Here is a 19922-nt window from a genome sequence, read left to right on the forward strand (position 1 = left end):
TGCACTGATCCAGATGGTTATAGGTGCAGAATCACCTATTCAGGTGTTTAAAAGCGAGATTAATACTTACTTGGAAAATAAAAGTATCAAGGAATATGATGGGCCGAATGGCCTCCTTCTGTGCTGTAACCATTCTATGATTCTATGAAGAAAGTGCAATTAATTAAAATTAAAAAAATAAAACTGCCACGGCTAACAAAATGGCAGGACAGACCCAATGGGTTATGCGTGAGAATTTTTTTTAAAATCTCAAATGTGGCAGCCTGATTCTCAGGGCTGGGACTGAAGTCTGCTGCCAATTTGCTATTAGTCTTAGAAGAACCCATTTCAACCTGATTTGAAATCATCAGCATTAGACTTGTTACTGCTTTTATTAAATGTATAGATTACACAGGCAGTTTTAATTAGACAGGAAATACAGTCTGAATATTCAGAAAAACTGCACACTGTTTTTCCTTGAACAGAACCTGTAATAAAATGAGGAATAAAATCAATCTCTAAAAGTGTAATGGAATTAGGGGGGGTCGGGGGGAGGATACTTGAGAACTGGCTCTAATACTGTTAGATGTTTTAGTCAAATCACATGGTCACCTCTGGATAGGAGTACAACAATAAATTTAATATCGTGAACAAGGAATAAAAATAATTCCTCTAGATTTTCAGCATTAGTTGTATCTAACTTCCTCCATCAGCAGAACATTAGCACTATTCATTTCAACTAGTGTATAGCGTTAAATATCTCAATAAAGAAATTTATATGATGCCAGCAATGAAAATAGCTTTGATCCACATTAATCGATTATATCCTTCAGTTTCTATGTTTATATGTAGCTAGGATTTTCTGACGAATTTTAAATGTCTCATTATTGCTTATTTTTTTTCTCAACATTCTTTGCTTTCAGATATCTAAGCTCTTAAATTAGTCCTAAACTAGGCAACAATTACACAACTAAATGCAGTCATCAGATGATTATTTTAAAAGATACATGAACTAAAGTTTTCACAGAACCTTGTTCTTTATGTAGGGATTTTATAACACAGTAAATAGCAGACTAGCTACTTAGGAGCTGTTCTTCCTAGGCATTAAAACATGCATCATTTGGTGTGGTCCCAGGAAAGTCTCAAGTTCGATTCCCAGTCTGTGCTGACTTAGCTGATCTCAGACAGGACAGCAGCAGGGTCCTATAGTTCAATTGGGCTGAGAATGGGGAAGGGGGAGAAACAGATGAGGAAAATGGGTTTTTATGCAGCGAGTTGTCATGATCTGGAAGGCTGGTAGAAGCAGATTCAATAGTAACTTTCATAAGAGAATTAGATATGTACTTGAAATGGAAACATTTGCAGGACTATGGGGAAAGAGCAGGGGAGCAGGTGTAAATTTGCTCAATTCACTAAATTCAGTGGTCAGGAAGACCCACTTTTTAATTCCTAGCCCAATATAAGAGCAGCTTCAGGAAATCATGCTGTGGATAACTATGAATCCCATCATCTCCTTGATAAATATACTCAGGAAACCATGAAGTTAATTCATCACAGTATCTGTCACTACAGAGCCAGAGTGTTACAAAGTACTCCATAGGTCATTCTTAGCTTACTTTGGATCAACCACATCTACACTGAAGTGTTAATGTGTGAGATCAATTAATTCCCAGTCTCAATTGGCCCAACCTGAGGAGATGCCAAGCAGAGATGAAGTCATGGGAAATGTGATGATCTGGTACAATCATCAACCCAGCTCACAGCTAGTAAGAGAATAATATTCACAGGAGTCCAGGAGCAAGTTGCATCGAACTGTAAATTTACACTGCAATTATCAGCCTGAAATCAGTAGCTGCCTTTCAGGTAGTACTGTGTTTACATGGCTTGGCTCCTGCATGATTGGAATTGTCCTGCCCAGCAAAGAGCTCTGCCTGGATAAATGTACAGTTAAAAATGTACATGTTCAGAGTGGGCAGGGGAGAATCCCTGCGCATTCAATATTTAACTTAAGTCATCTAGGTTTAAAAAGTGCCACTGGGACTGCAAAGTATTCGAGCACTTTGTAAACCATTGACACTGCACTAGATTTACAATCCATGTAGTGTCGAACCCAAGGTGTGTAATTCTCCCTTCTCCAGAGTCTTATTCTTCTTTGCTCTGGAATCAGGTTGGATGCTGACTCCAGATGAATACTGACAGTTTAATGTCAATGTGAAGTGGACATTGCTTTGTACTAACAATAAATGTACATTATAAATGCACCCTTAATCAAGGACTAATCCCTTCACCTGGAGGAAGCCATACTCAAAGGGTAACACTGAATCCCTAAAGGCACTTCCTTCATGTGAGTAGCTGAATGAATCCTGTATTTGCGCTGTGAAGGAAGGGGATGAGGAGGTAAGTGAATGAGGACCAGATGGAAACAAAAGTACAAATGGCATTTTCTTACTCTTTCATTTAAAAAAGTTCAAACAAAAACTTGATTTTAATAAAAACATTATTGCAGCTATTTACCTTTCAACTGAAGCTAATAGAGTCAAACATTGGTGCATGGAGGTAATTGCTCTTAAGCTCCTTGTTTTTCAATCAAACAACCTACAGCAAATAAGAATATTGAAATGTAGTAGGCAACTAATAAGTGCTTTAACAGGAAAATCTGTTTTTAAATATATTTTACTAAGGAACCTTCAGGCAACAACTCAGTCTTAACTTGTCATGTAATTGCTTCTCTCTATTGACTGTTTTTTAAAAAAGTCAAACGTAAACAAGTTGGTTGCATTCCCAACCCAGTCGTGGCAGAAATAAGTCCATAGGGCCCAGCAGTGCAATGCATCAGTGTACCAATGCAAACATCAGCAGAGTGGAAGGAACAGGATTCTCACCATGATTCCCTCAAGTATTCTTGCCACGGGGGAGGTCAGGATGCAGGAAGAAGTGCTTCACCATATGAAGGAAATGTTTTAAAAACTTTTGCTCTTTTCAACCTCCCTAGTGGTAACCCTGGGAGCTGAGGAAGCTAATGGCACAGGGGTTTAAAAGTCGGAAAGGAAAACAAATGGTGAGGGAAAACAAAGAAACAAGTTTGCAAAACTGAAAGGCTACTTAATTTGTCATTAAAATACACCTGCAAATACAATGAAATGGGTTCTGTTGAAGGAAACACAATATGAAAAAATGCTACATCATGCTTAAAAAATCTATATTAACCAAACAAAAAAAGAGAAATCATATATGTAGCCCAGTAGTAAATATACAGTAATTTGTCTTCAGCACCTTGAGCGACACCATCACCAGTCATATTGCATAAGACAATGTATGTCATTCCTGTGGCTTTTGTCCCCAGGTGAATGGCAACATCCAAGTGTTTGACAGCCAGTCCTGTTTGAGGTGTTCATTGTCTCCTTGTGTTCCTTTGGACAACTGTGATCGATGATGCCAAGTGTGTCGACGGTAACCAAAAAGTGATTTGATGCTTCCAAGAGTTTCTTCTATATTTGATTTTTTTTGTTACCTTTTCCATATAGTTCTAATTTATACACCATGACTGAGTTCATACATATCACATGAAACTTAAAATGGCAAATCTAGAAAGATAGCTAACTCCAGGCAGCCTTATTCCTGTACCCAATCGGATTGTTGCATGTACGGTAGCCTTAGTTTATTATATCTGTGCATTTATGCTACCCTTCTCCCCTCCAATTAACCTTTGCCTACATATATCCCAGTGTGACCACAGTAATCATTTTTTTTTAAACTGAAATGCTAAAAGCACCAGTTCTTATCAGTTCTGGGTAAAAGCTAATGTTTAAATAGTGCAGCTAAATTATTGTAACTCAAGAGTATAGAAACTCAGTTAGTTCACTGCATTTGGTAGCCATCAATAATTTGGGCAGTCCATGGCAAGCAACTCTGAGCAAGCACATTCAGTAACTTTAACTATAGTAACAATCTCCACATGGTTACAAAAATAGACATGCATTTAAAAATATACAAACCATGTTGAGAATGGGGCTTCATTATGCAGATAAAATACATCTACTTTGATCTCCATTTGTAGACATCAGAAAAGATGTTTACTATTACAATGAAGAATTCATTCTGATTAAACAACAGATTGCTCAAATATTTGAAATTTATAAACCAAATATTTTAATAGAAGGAGGATTTCTGGCTGCCATAAATTTCTATCCCCAATTTAAACACTTGATTTTCTTGACGGCAGCTTAGATCATAGCTAAGCTTATTACCTTGCTAGGAACCAAAAGAGGGTATGTCATGGAAATGGATCTTACCTGCTAACAAAGCCAGCTTCAATCATAGTACTTTCCCTTCTGTGCTTTGAACCTATCAAACCTATAGTGATTGAAATGGAGCTCAATCTCAACACGATTAACCCTTTGGGGATGTACTAACATTTCCACAACATTTTTAAACTGTATATTATATATAAAAGAACTTTGGAATTTAGAATATACTGTAATACAATCAGTTTTTTAAAAAAACTAGACATTTCTCTAATTCTCGTCAAGGATATTGTGCATTATAGACTGCGAAAAAATAATGTTTTGCAGGGCTATACAACATAAATTTAATCACTAATTCTCACTGTGATAGTCAATGTGTATATAAATTGGTTGTGGCTCTTTCTCTAATATATTATATGCCCTGGCATTTTGTACCATTCTAGGTATAGTCTTATTGCATTCTAAAATCTGCATCTAGCAATCAACTTTTGAAAAACTAAATTTCATGACTTAATGTGCATTGAGCAAATTGCTCAGAAAAGTGAACAGGTAGAACAGCATTATTTTCCTATCACCTTTGTACTTCAGTTGTGAATTTAAATCTTGCCCGGACTGACAGGATTAAGTTGCCTGATCTTTAATGCATGGTTTTAAATCGCAGTCATAATAATTTGAAGCAAATGCGTTAAGTGGTTGTACAATAATATCGCACAGCATAATATCCAGGCTTACATGGCGTTCTAAGAGACTTCAGGTCTAATCACCGTCCTGCAGGAGTTGGTGGCTACAAGTTAAAGGTACCAGAATGCCTGTTCAGTGTTTAAACTGGCTTTAGACTGTTATGGTCACTTGGAAACATGAGCTTCTCATGTTCCTTGGTAATTTTTATAATGAGGGTCCCTGGAAATAGCAGCCTTTCATATTTAACTGTTAAGGATCATGGCCACTGCTAATGGCACCTGGAGGCAGAAATCTCACTTCTACTAGTAAAGTTAATTTAATGAGAAAATATTACTTATTAATAAAATATCTTTTTTTTGTTCTACTCAAATTTCTATTTAGAACTCTCAAAAATCATATCTGCCCTACAACTGATGTCTCATTCTCAAGAGTAAGAGACTTTAAAAAAATGTTAAGTTTAAATGCTATAATGTGAATTTGTTGAACTAATAACAATGATGTTGACTGATTTGTGCAGTACTGTATTCAGAATAAAAACTTGAAACACCACAGGCATAAAGCATGACTAGGAACTGTCAAATAAAATGTAGTGTAATTTTTGGGGTATCTATACTTGTCAAAGTAAGTAATAAAAGTGCTTTACAGCCAGTGACAGCATCTGGCACTCTAGGTAAGGTATGATCCTCAACAAATGCTATGAAAGATAACAAGTTTAAATAGTACCCTCACAATACATCAGATTGCTGTATGACTTTACCATTCTCAGAATGACTATCCTTACTCCCTTGCTGATTGAAATAATCAAAATAGTCTCAATATCATCTAATTTTAGGATAGTTTTTAAGAACAGACTGTTATCCAGTGGTAAGAGTGTTGAGACTGCCCAAATTTCTCAGATGTGAGAATAGTTTCTATCAGCAGTCCTTCTGTATAAGCACACATATTGAATTTTACAGTCTAGCCTAGCTTACTGAACAGAAGTGAGCATGCTCAATTGATGCAGTGCCTGATATGTGTGTGCTTCCTTCCACAGCAATAACGGAATGAGACAAGGAAATATATCCCCTTGATACATTCGTTCTTTCCCTGGCGTATTTTTTTAAGACATGCTCACTAAACATGAAACATGACCATCTATTATCAATAATTGTCATCTATAAAAATAATGTAAATACATATACTTTTTAAATCCCTTGGGCTATGCATTTTACATCTTTTACAACCCCACAAATAACTAATTCCATCCCTTCCCTCTCCCCATCAGATTAATTGTTAATGCTTATTTATTGTTTATGTAAATAACAAAAGAGGTTAGTTAAAGACTGGACAAGTTGACCAATATATCAACCTTAGACAGCTTATATAACCAGTTTCCAAAGGAAAATTAGAATGACCAATCACTTTTCTTATCTAATATCTGCATTACTAAAAGCGAAATAGCAATTAATATTTTTAGTGACAAAACAGTACCAAATTTTACTAGACCAGTCCACTCAGATAATTTTGAACTCTCAATATAGGCGAGCATTGATATGCCAAAGGCTACAATAAAACATGGAATCAATGTAGGGATTAGATCCTACAGATCAGGACTGCAGTGGTTTACTGGTGAAAGTTTACCAACATCCTGCTGACTTTGCTGGTCTGGTATTTGTACCTGTCTATCACAAATTGTCATTTTCAGAAAGTTCCTAAGTAACAATGGGTTTTGGGATATAGTGGATGTATAGGCAATTTAAAAGTACCAATCATTTACATTATGGTTTCATGAATATCTGTTAGACAATCAGTTCCCATGTCTAGGCCATGTAATGTTGGTTTCTGGTCCAATGAAGTAACTCTGCTTATCATCTCTGGAGACAAGGAATATCGGTTCCCTGACTTCTCCTCAAACCAACAGTCCAGTGCCCTCTTTGCCTCAAAGTTGGCAATAGGTGGGCCATTGACAGCAATAGTTAGAAGATCATTGAGTTGGTCAAGGCTAAGTCGCGACCTGTTATTGTTGCGTATCCGGTAGAAGGCACCACGACTTTTCTCACAAGCTGCTGTTGAAGTTGGCAGGACAAGCAATAACTGAATGATCCTATTTAGTATTGGGAATCTTTGTTTATACTTAAAAATGTGACGGCTCAACTCTTTGAAACCATTCTTGTTGTAACACTCGGGTTTGAGCTCCTTCCATTCCTGCAATAAGCTTCCTCGAATATCTCTGCCATCCAGACCTACTTCCCTTGCAAAAGATGGAATTATTTCAAAGTGCTTATATATATGCATGATCTCTTCCTCACCATGACTCATCAGGTTTTCCTCATTTTGCGGCCACGTGGCAACATCAAACACTTGACATGCTCGAATAATTGTGCGACTATTAGAGTCCAGCCTCTGGGCTAGAATCAGCTGGGTTTTTTGGCATATCTTCTCTCTTATTGAATTGAACTTGGCTTCTGCTACTCTTAGGTTTTTCAGAGGAACACCATGAAAATTTTCGTGAAAGGTCTCCTCAAACTCTTGTAGATATTCTCCTGGTGATTCCACCAATCTACTGATTTCTTCAATGGCTTCTTCAATCTTGTCATCTGCATGGGTAATGAGGAGGTGATCGCCCTGGAAAACGAATGCCAGCCGCGTAAGCACAGCAATGACATCTAACAAAAAATAGATTAGCTTAACTGATTGATAGTCCATCAGGAACTGCAGCAGTGCCAAAGCAATGGCAGCAGAATCTGCTTTATGTGCTTGACCACTAACATCTTTAAGATGAGCTACCACCTCCAAATAATCCTTGATCAATGCATTCAGGACATTCTGCTCTCCAATGATCCACCTGACGGCTCGAATGTCACCAAGGAATTCTGTCTCCTCACAAAGTGTTGCTGCAGTAGCTCTTAGTTCACACATGAGCTTAGGGGAGTAACGATAAAAACTCAGCAACTGCTTTAAGTTGTTCTCCAGTTCTTCCAAACAGGTTAGGTCCTTGTTGCTTATAGCATCCAATACTTCCAAGTGAGGCCTATGCACCACACAAGGGACAGAGAGCAGCCAAGGCAAAGCTTTTTTGATCTTCATGGCCAAACCTGATCTTAGCCCTGTTGTCATGTTGGCTCCATCTACCCCCAGTCCTACAATCAACTTTTCATCTTTCCATTTGATCCCTATGCCTCCAAAGGCCCTGTCCAGTGCCTGAGTATAACCATCCACTGTTGCAGAGCTCAATTCCTGTAGGGACAATAACTCTGTAGCAGCTGGCCCTTCATTGGTAATATACTGAATGTAGATTGCAACATTATCAGCAACCAAGTCATCTGTCTGCCCATCCAAAATCACACTCATAAATGGAGACACCCTGAGCCTTTCAAAGAGGTCCTCACGAAGAGACCTTGCAATGTGATGAATTAAAGTTTGACAGTCTCCCTCATTCAAGTATTGGTCAACAATCTTTAAGTCACATTTTTTCAGAAGTTCAGCTAATGGTCTGAAATCTGAAAAATGCCTTCCTTCAAAGGCTAGGTGATAGGCAACATTGAACAACAGTGTCATGTTTCGGCACATCTCTTCAGTTTTTTCTGGATGCATCCTAAGCTTATAAAGCTGCAAGCACTTCTTATGAAGATTACTCTGGGCATGCAGTTTGATAGTGTGGATCTTGAACTGCTTAGAACCCAAGATGAAGGCTGATGTCCTGGAGGACTGAACGGTGTACTGCCTGCAAACATGGCACCACATTTCATTTAGAGTGGGCGAATAGCGCAGGAACCAGAACTTCTTCAGCCATTCATGCTTGAAGCGTCTGATTCTCCGACCAGTACCAGTAGCGGTTTTCGATATTTCATCTGTGGTGGCCAGCATCTCATTAGACATTGACTCATCAGCTGAATCCATCTCCTGCTCACTAGTGTCATCCATGACAACTGGGACAGGAGTCTGTGCTTCTGGAGCTAGGATGGGGAAAAAGAAAAAAATACAGATAAGTTCAGCCTAAATTGTTTTTCTTAAATAGATCTTATCATAATCATATTGGGCCAGATTTTGCTGTAGGAGGGAATCTAACAGCATCTACTATTACTTAGACCTGCTCTTGCATGTTTAGGTTTGTAATTTTTTTCCGTGGCAAGTTGCTGAAAGTACGAGGCAATAACGTCACAGTGAGGGAAACATGTCATCTGGGACATGAGTGAACAGGGAAAGCAACTGTGTATCTCCTTAACCAATCAGGGTGAAGGATTGTGAAACTACCAGCGCAAGGGCTGAGAAGGAAATGTAAATTCAAGTGGGTGAACACAATGTCAAATCAGGTACAGAAAGAGAAATAAAGAGAGGGAAAGAAATATTGGATTAAGAGACAGACAGAAAGGAATTTTTTTTTTTTTTAAGTTAAAATTACATTTTATAAATCTCCAACAATTAAAACATGAAGGAATGAGACTCCACACTGCAATAGTTAATTTTCAGTGCCAGAGAGGCAGTAATTAACACTTATCACATCATTACTGGAATTGGCAAGACTTAACTTTCTGTGGTGAGTTTAGTGGGTATCTACCAGGCAAATACAGCAACTTCACACTACTCAATGCTTTTAATTGGTGAGCCAGATAGCGAGATGGCATTTTCGTGAAGCAACTCGGACAACAACTCTTGGATAGTTGAGTTTAACTGTGTATCTGGCTCTCACCTGAAGTTACTGTACGATTGCGCATAAATAAAGGTGAGCGCCATTAGCCTCATTGTATATATGACTGGAAAATCTGGGTCAATATTTCTCAAACAACAAAGCAAATTGTTACCTTCCTTTATGCTTTTTAAAAAATATCCATGTACTTATCTATGCAACAGTGAAATCAAACTCCCCCTCCAGGGATATATTTCTAACTTCTCAACCCTTTTGAAAGCCAGAGATTGTCTGACATTGAGAGTGAATAATTATACATAATTACATTTACAGAATAGGTTTGCAAAGATTATATAATTAACAAATCTACCTAACTGAAATAACAGTTGTTGTTTAACACTAAAAAATTGTGTGGATGTTATTTAAGCTAATTATGGTGATGGAATTGAGACCACATGTGAACCCTAGAAACATCAGACATCATTCCATTGAAGAAATACTGCAGGGAAGGAGACCTTTTCTTTCTCCAGTGAGATGTGCTGTGATACTAAATGTATTTTAAAACGATATTAATTCACAGAAGTAAAAGGACTTTATATAATTACAAACACATTACATACATTTTGTCACAACTACTTACATTATGGTGCCCAAGTACCTTATGATAGCTAAACATTTGCCTATTATATATCCTTGTATAGATTAGCAATTTACATAAATATAACTAATCCTCCTACCCACAATCTGCAGTGGAAATGTTACATTTCTACCGACTGTATTGAATAGAATATTTACTGCATTTTACTTTATTATAGCTGAACATTTAACTCCTAGAATGTGATTCGTGATCTCTGTATACTGTGTACTGTATTCCATTTCTGTAATCTAACCTGTACAGTGTACTAAACACAGAGTCAAGTAAATTAGATCCAGAAGGAAAATATAAAAAGGTACACAGACAGAAAATAAATTCACATTCATCTATTATAACTATCTTCTATCACTAAAATCCAATTCTAATTCGTCTGTCACAGTACGTTCAATGTTGGGCTGCGTATCTTGAAACCTCAATATATATAACACACGCGCACAAACAAAATGCACAACATGATAGGTAATATTGACAGATATAATTCACATGTATAAAGGAATAGATACGTTTGTGTGGCTGCTGCCCCCATCTGAGAGAGTAGACCAATAATCAGTTTACAACTATTCCTTAATCAATGAATAACATGTTATGCTCTTCTGCTTTGGCACAGTGTATATATCATCTGTCCAGCTGACACTATCACACTTGAATGAACTACTAAACCTCCTACCCACAACCTTGAATGAACCAGGGTAAACTGCATCGAGTGATTTATCAACTCTATTGATTATGATCTTGATTCATTTGCGAGCAAATATTATTTGCTCCTTCTTGAATGTGGCGAGAAAGAGAGAAGAATGGAAAGTAGAAGAACTCTGCAGGTAAAGGTAAACTCCCTATTAACTATTGGGAGGCAACTTACTGATCCAAGGAAAAGCAGCAACTAAAATGGATTAGAAATATTGAGGGAATCTGAAAATAGTTGAAGTTAGGAAGCCAACTAAGTATAAAAACAAAACATACAGGCAAATCTACATGGATTAAAAAAATGTATTTGTGTGAAATATAGTGCTACAGTTTTAATGTCAGTAGTTTAAAGAAATAACATCACAGGCAATGAACCACAGGAAATAATGCAAGCATTTTTTACGTTAAGGAATAAAATATCACAATGTGTTGTACAAGTCTTTTCTTTATTTTATAGATTGGAAATAGAAACATATACAAAAGAGCAATGCAAACTCTAGATATTATGGTGCACTAGCCGTTCATTAGACTTGCACTTGCCCACAAACTTTTTATGGGCTTTGCGCAGCAAGTTCCTGTCCGCCAACCATCCAAAAAGTGTAGCGCCCTCTACAGAGCATCTGGAACCTGTGTGATCAGGACAAGCAACTGTGTATTGCATTTATATAGTGCCTTTCACGACCTCAGGACATCCCAAAGCGTCTTACAGCCATTGAAGTACTTTTGAAGTGTAGTCACTGTTGTAATGTACAAAATGTGGCAGCCAATTTGCACACAGCAAGGTCCCACAAACAGTAATGTGATAATGACCAGATAATCTGTTTTTAGTGATGTTGATTGAGGGATAAGTATTGGTCAGCACAACAGGGATAACTCCCTTGCTCTTCTTTGAAATAGTGCCCATGGGATCTTTTTCGGCCACCTGAGAGAGCAGACGGGGCTTCAGTTTAACGTCTCATCCGAAAGACGGCAGCTCCAACATTGCAGCACTCCCTCAGTTTTGCACTGGAGTATCAGCCTAGATTTTGGTGCTTAAGTCTCTGGAGTGGGACTTGAACCCACAACCTTCTGACTCGGAGGCGAGAGTGCTACTAACTGAGACTTTTAACGGATTGAAGAATCATTAATGAACAGCGCCAAATTTGAACCAGGAAGTCTGAGTTGGAATATTGAATTCAATGTCAAATCAAGTATCAAAAGAGAGGGACAGAAAGATCGGATTACAAGAGAGATATATAAAAGAAAAAATTTAAAAAATTTAGTTATTTTTTAAAAGCTGAAGGAATGAGATTCCACGCTTGTAGGAGTTCATTTACAGTGCCAGAGAGGTTGCTTGGCAGTAATTAAGACTTACTGCACCATTAGAAGGGTGCTTGGACTGAAAAGGACAAGCCCTAACTATTACTGGCAAGCTTAGTCCGTATCAATGTGGTAAGTACAGCAACTTCACGCTGTTCAATATATTTGAATGGTGAGTCAGACGGCGAGATGCTGTTTTCGGAAGAGCAGGGCATCTTAGACAATTATTTGCGGGTTTAACTGCGCATGTGCAGTCGCCAAAGCTTGCTATCCGATTTACACATAAAGGTGAATGCTGTTGGTCTCACCATTATTTTTACAGCAAAATCCAGTGAGAGATCTAGGTGGTACACTATTAAATATCCAATGCTGACATCTTGTACATTTTTGTTTTGGTGACTAGATAACACACAGTTCTCAGCATCATCACTGGAAACAAGAGTATGGCAGCAGAAAGCAATCTTTTGAGTTTGGCTAAAATATGTTAAAAAATATTTTGAAGTTCCTTTGGTGACAAGTCAGGATTCATGTATGCAAACAGAATGCCATAATATGTTTGCCTTGCAGTTCTTACCGCATAGAATAGAATGCAGAGTTGAGTGACCATTGGTGCAATACTTCAGTAGTGCTGGGAAATGTGGGCTACATTCCCAGAGTGAGTTCATCAAGGCAAATAAGATAAAAAATAAAACTACATGAATCATCTGGATTCCTTTTTTAAACTCAGTCTCTACTAGCTGGATTTTCTCTCGGTGTCAATTTTTGTCTGATTTACGTTTCTGTGATGGGCCTTGGGATGTTTTACCATGTTAAAGGCTCTATATAAATACAAATTGTTGTTGTGGGCACATAGGGTCATTGATGGAGACAGTTTAACAGTACATAGTCATCTGACAACCACGGGTCAATAACACAGAAGTTTATTAAGTGCAGAAACTTGAGCAATAATATATAATTTATAATTAAGATATAGAACTAGTTTGATTGTTGGCCCAATTTATAAATGCTGATTATTCTGGGTCTCCTCAGTTTGAAGCTACAGATTTCCACGATATCTGGAGTGATTAAGAAACTTATCTGAAATGAGAGATTCATTAATGTTTCAACTGTAAATACAAAACAGATTTCTAAAAAGACAACACAAATTAAAGGAACAGGCCAGATTTGCAGCTAAACATTACAACCACGCTTAGATTTCAGATTACCTATAAACAATGTCACAGGAGTACAGATGGTATTATAATAAGTTAAACCAGATAATATAATTATGATACCAGCACATCGACACCTAAAAATATCTAATTCAAAGTTCCAGTAGCTTTAAAGTACCAGAATAGATTAACTGAAGTGTTGCATAAAACATTACACACAATCTAAAATATCCTTTACAGTAAAACAGAAGGAATTGTAATTTACATTGCTATGTTTTGAGAATTTCAGTCTTAGTAAATTTAGTGTTTGTGGAAAGTTTTTCAGTGCTATACCCGAATTTAAGAGATGTGTGAAAGTATGTGCAAAACTAGCAGTTATTTAGGATACTTTTTGATTTGTAATAAATGCCCTTTTAATTCAAATATAATTCTGCTTTAGAACTGCAAATAATTCCCTTATTGACCTCTCGTGAAATATGTGACATTATAGACAAATTCTCAGCCTTCCAAACAATGAAACTTTGCACTGCTTTGAACTGTCTTTAGTGTCCATTTTGCTTTATTGACATTATAGTATATCTTCAAAAAACAAGAAATCGCGAGCATAAGGCTACAATTTACTCTATTCAGATGACATCTATAAATCACTTGAGTGTTACTCTCAGGGTTTATGACAGAATCTAAAGCAAGAGTCAATGACACCCCAATTATTTACTTGCAGTCATTCACAACTATTCATTTGATGCAGCAGATTTTAACATTTGCTTACCTTTTCCTTTAATTCTTCGCTTTCTCAAATTCAATAGTACCTTTCAGTTTCCTGCTTTTCTCTTCCAAAAAAAGAGTGGTAAAACAAAAATATTCAATTCCCCCCACCCAACTTAGATCAGAATCCAAAGAGTCATATGAGGATAATGTAAGAACTTAAGAGAAGAAAAAGTCAACACATTCACAATTTACAAACTGTGTATGTGATTTAGTCATCATTGCGAAGGAACACATTTTAAAACAAGCATCAAATGATGAACGAATTAAATAAAAACAAGTACATCTACATCTTTAAATATTCATTTTTAATTTATCAACAGTGAAACGTAAACACAATTATAAAAGGGTGGCAAACAGCATTGAAAACAAATGGAGATAAGATAAGTTTTTTTTTATCCCCATATAAATCTTGTATGTGCTACCCATCGCTTCCCTGTGACATGCCCAAGATATAATCAAGAGAATTGGCTTTTCTCTGACAATAATTGATCACACTTAAAACTGACAGACTCAGGGAAAATAAAATGTAGTGATTCTTGAGCCATATAAGAGGGCATCTTTGCAAATTTCCATTCGGATGACTCATCCTCTCTTTCACAATGGCCCAGAATTTGCGGTCAGCGGTGAAGCAAAGGTATTCGCCGCTGGCCCCAAGAAAGCTTTCCACAGAGATCTTGTGATCTCTGTGGCGAGAGGGTTTCCTTTTTTGACGCAGAAGTGATTTCAGTGCTATATAATGGGGAATCCCTAACATGATCTGCTGTGACGTCAACAAGCTATCTAAGCAGCCAATCACATTGCAGGATTCTCAGACAGGCAAACAGGAATTGAGAACCTGCTTTTATCCCGACTTTTAAAAAATGTCAGAGAGCAAAACAAAGATTGGCGCTCTCAGATGGGGGGGGGTTGGCGGGGATAAGATAGAACCTTAAAAAAATGAACAAACTTTAAAAAAATATACAAAGTTAAATTAGTTTTTCAGGACCATCTTCTTAGGCAGTCCCCCAGAGTCGAGGATGACTTGCTTCCACACTAAAATGAGTTCGAAGATGACTGATGAGACCAATGCTAGCCAGGTCCCATTTTAAAGGGTGGAAGTTGCCTGTGTGTGTGTATTCTTTTAACCTGGGGTGGTCTTTGCACACCTGCTATCACACGCACTTATCAGAGCAAGGTCTTGGTCCAAAGGCAAGGAGCTTCAAGACGATTGGAGACCAGGCTTCGCTGCATGGGCCTAGCACACATATATTCCTACTGACCCCCTCCCTCCCTCAAGCTCCCAGTGTAGGAAGCTGGGTGTAGCAATACATTCCTCCCACAGGCACCACGCGGTCTGGATGCACAGTGGCTCTGTGAAATATCTACGGTCTCTCATTGAGTGTGAGGATTCATCTTCTCAATATGGAATGATCTCTTAGACTATCAGTGTGGGCATTATTTTAATTGCACAATTACTTCATTCAATGTTTTGCTGATGTACTGCTAGAGATTAAGATTGAGAGTTTGTTTAGCAGGCAATATGCTGTTAAAACCCTAGTTATACCTAATCCAACATGGCCTAACAGTTAATGGGATATTTAACAGCAATATTACTGTGGAAAAGCCAATGTTTTCATCAGTTTCACTAATTACACTGATTGCCGACTATGCAACCAGTGTCGGAGCAGTGAATGACTGACTGTAACTTCAGGATTTCCGCGTTAGGATGCGCGTGCGCTAAATCCTGAAGGAGCGGTCAGTTTCAAAAGGATAATAATGGCGAACGCTGTTAGTTCGCTGTTACTACCCACTGCAAATTCTGGACCAACAATGTGTAAACATCAGTGCAGTGAGCCTTAAAGTGCTAAATACACCATATGCTGGATAATACATGGAGATTTTCTTTGATAAGCTGGGAAAAACTTTACACAATTTGATAATTTTATCTTTGTTTTTCTTTTGATTTGTACTTCACTTTTCCTGTCCTTATCTTGCATTCTCCATCCTCATCTTACACTTCAATAGAAACATTCTTTCTGCCATTAGAAGCGAGAAGCATGCTCTCACCTATTTTAGAAAGTAGTTGGGAGAGCATTAGTAGAGCTCTAAACCACTAATAGTTAAGCAAAGATCATTCAGAACAGTAATATTTTGTGGAGTACTTCCAGTGACATTCTGAAATATTAGTGATTAATTCATAGGACTCGATGAAAGACTTAATTCAGTATTACAGGGGGTAGGCTCTGCTCCCCTATTTCTTGTTTTATTAAACTGAATAATTATTCGTCTCTTGAATAAGAGGCACAGGTCCCATTTGTACACTACTGACATCACAAAAATGTGATGGTCTTTAGTTTGACAGTCTCTTCTAGTCATATAGTTCCTTTGTTTGCATGAATGGACATCACAGTAATGTACTACCCCTTGATGGCATTCTGATGCTGTTTCCAAATAATTCTGCGTCAGTACCACTCTACTTGCCTCAAAAATTTCTGAAAATCTATTTCTTTGATCATGCCTCTCTCTCTCTCTCTCGCTCCACCTCCCACATTTTCATTAGCTTGTGCTCCATTTCTCCTAAAGTACTCCAAGATGTCTTACATAACAAATGTTATATAAATGCACATTGTTTAATGAACTGTTGAATGTGTTGTTGAACTCAGAGGCATGTCAATGTTTTTTTCGCACAATAAACCAATATATGAAAACAATAAAATCAAAAAATGTTGAAAATACAGAGAAGGTCAATCATAATTGAAAAGAAAAAAGTAAGTTGTGAATGGGACCCTTTATTAGAAGAGGTATGGTCAGGCAAAGAGAAGCCTCTTTATAGAACTGACCCAAACAAAGAGGAAAGAGGCAGAACAACAATGCAGGTCAAATTTTAACTGTATACTACACAAAAGTAATTTCAATCCAATATATAAACAAAAACCATTAAGAAGGCAAATGATGAAGTCGGAATGATTCCAGTATGGAAGGGAATGTGAATGGCAGAATCCAGTTGGAAAATATTAACAGTGAAACTAAAAGAAGTTGCACCTCGTTTATAATGCCCTTAACTTAAAATCATGTTCTTTGGTTCCCCACAATAAGTTTCGCACATCTGTTATCAAATCCCACTCTGGTATCAAATTAGATTGACGATCCATTAGTCACACAGACATGCAGCTGTTTCTGACTGTCCAAATCCAGCCTTGTTCTTCTCTGCTAAAAGGAAAGAACTAAACACTAACGTGACTCCGTGGATGAATAAAGACAGAAGAGAACAATTGAGGGTCAGGAAATAGGCATACATTAAATACATAGACATGATAGGGAAGTGCATGATAAGGGGAATATGAAGGGATTTGGAGAAGAGTCAAAAAAAATTAGGAAGGCAAAGAGGAACTATGAAATTAAATTATCAAGGAATATTTTTAAAAAGTAAAATATTTTATAGGCACATTAATTAAAAAAAAGGAAGGCTGGGATGAGAATAGTAAGAGATAGACAGGACAATACCACAAGTAACGATAGGGAAGATGGCAGAAATATTAAATCATTATTTCGCTTCGGTATTTACCAGGGAGATAGAACAGGTGGACATGACATTGGATGATGAGATGAGTAATGAGATAAGTGCATTTAAAATAAAGAAAGGGGATAGATTAACTAAACTAATCAAACTCAGAGAATAAAACCCTGGGTCCGGATGGATTACATCCATGCATTTTAAAAGAAACTAGGGAAGAGATAGCAGAGGCATTACTATACATATTTAATAATTTGTTCAAAAAAGATGTAGTGCCAGAGTACTGGCAGATAACAAACATAATATCTATATTTAAGGGGGCTAGAACATGTCCAGGGATTTATAGACCAGTCAGCTTAACATCGGTGATAGGAAAAATAATGGAATCCCTACTAAAGGAGAGAATAGAAGAACATCTAGAAACAAAAAGTATAATAATGAATAGTTAGCATGGATTTCAAAAAGGAATATCTTGCTTGACCAACCTTATTGAATGAAGAGGTAACAAGAGAGACAATGTAATACAGTACATGTAATTTATCTAGATTTTCTTCACCCAAAGAGTGGTGAGAATGTGAAACTCGCTACCACAGGGAGTGGTTGATGCGAATAGTATAGATGCATCTAAAGAGAGGCTGCACAAGCATTATGAGGGAGAAGGGAATAGAGGATTATGCTGATAGATTTAGAGGAGGAAAGATGGGAGGAGGCTCGAGAGGAGCATAAATGCCAGCATGGACTAGTTGGGCCGAATAGCCTGTTTCTCTGCCGTATATCCTATGTAATTACCTCTGCTTTAAGTACGGTGTGTAGGCAGCATACACTGAAGTTGCTTTTATACTAGTACTGTTTTAGTTTAAATTCTGGGATAAGGACATTGGATTTAACTTTGTAAACTCTGGGAACTGGCTCGATGATACTAGTTTCTCAGAATTCAAACTGAAACAGTTCCAGTATAAAAACAGTTCAAGTTTGGTTTCATGAATGGTTTATAGAGTGGTAGCATTCTTTTTAAAGTTTGGGTTCTATTTATCTATTTAAAAAGACAAAAAAATGTATCTGGAAAATGTTGATATATAACATAAAAATATTTAAAATTCTGGCATCACAGCCAATTTGCAACGTTTTATTTCCGGAAAAAGCTCCAACTCATTTCAGAAGTGAGAGCTCTTGAGGAAGTGAGGAGGAAGAAGTATTTCAAATGTGTATCAATGTTATGGGGTTAAAATGTAGCAGTGCACTAGAGCACCAACTCACTACAACAGAATGGTAGGATGCAGGTTTGATTCTCCAAGTTACTCAATGGAGGCCAGATGCTTCCCTAGAAAGAAGCTGGGGGAGGATGCATGAAGGAGGAGTAACTCCTAACTTGTTCTCCTGTACCTCCTGCCAAGTGGTTTAGAGCAGCATTGGAGGAGATGTGGGAGCAGACCACCCAACACGATCCGTGGAAACAAACAATTTCTACCAACACTGTAAAGAAATGCACTCGAAAGAAATATCCTATTTTCGCTTCTGGAAATTTTCATTAAGGATGCATTTACATTACAACTTCAGTGTCAGTACGTATAAGATTATGAGGGGGCTTGACAAGGTGGATGCAGAGAGGATGTTTCCACTCATAGGGGAAACTAGAACTAGGGGGCAGAATCTTAGAATAAGGGGCCGCCCATTTAAAACTGAGATGAGAAGGAATTTCTTCTCTCAGAGGGTTGTAAATCTGTGGAATTTTAAGACAGAGATGGATAACCGATAAGGCTTTATGGGGAGTGGGCAGGGAAGTGGACCTGAGTCCATGATCGGATCAGCCATGATCGTATTAAATGGCGGATCTGGCTCGAGGGGCCGTATGGCCTACTCCTGCTCCTATTTCTTATGTTCTTATGTCAGTGCGAAGGAGTTTCTGTTTTGCACCAAAACTAAACTTGTGTAATGTGAATCTGGGATTTAGGGCTCAATCTGATTCTCAAGTGAAGGAGAATTAAATGTCGACCTCTGTGTTAGTGCTTTGCTATACTGCCTCTAGCCAATGCTACAGTTATAATTTAAATGCCCTCTCAAAACATAAAGAATAAAACATACTGAAATAAACTTTTTCTAGCTGAAAACCTACTTAAATGTTATGAAACAGTAATCACTCGACAACAACTTGCATTTATATAGTGCCTTTAACGTAGTAAAACATTCCAAGGCACTTCACAGAAGCTTAATCAGGCAAAATTTGACACAGAGCCACATAAAGAGATATTAGGACAGGTGATCAAAAGCTTGGTCAGAGAGGTAGGTTTTAAGGAACGTCTTAACGGAGGAGAGGTAGAGAGGTTTAGGGAGGGAATTTCAGACTTAGGGCCCAAGCAGCTGA

The 19922-nt window shown here is 37.6% G+C and overlaps 1 protein-coding gene across 1 annotated transcript in view; it reads right to left on the minus strand.

Moving 5' to 3' along the window:
* Positions 1–352: 352 nt before the first annotated feature.
* prdm11 (PR domain containing 11) overlaps positions 353–19922 on the minus strand; it is a 204659-nt gene continuing 185089 nt past the window's right edge. Inside the window, exon 8 of the mRNA XM_070899354.1 lies at positions 353–8839. Coding sequence (XP_070755455.1) covers positions 6657–8839 — 2183 coding nt within the window. The 3' untranslated portion in view covers positions 353–6656. The remainder of the gene's footprint in view (positions 8840–19922) is intronic.

The sequence above is a fragment of the Pristiophorus japonicus genome, chromosome 14 (genome assembly GCF_044704955.1).
Source record: "Pristiophorus japonicus isolate sPriJap1 chromosome 14, sPriJap1.hap1, whole genome shotgun sequence".
Lineage (NCBI taxonomy): Eukaryota > Metazoa > Chordata > Chondrichthyes > Pristiophoridae > Pristiophorus > Pristiophorus japonicus.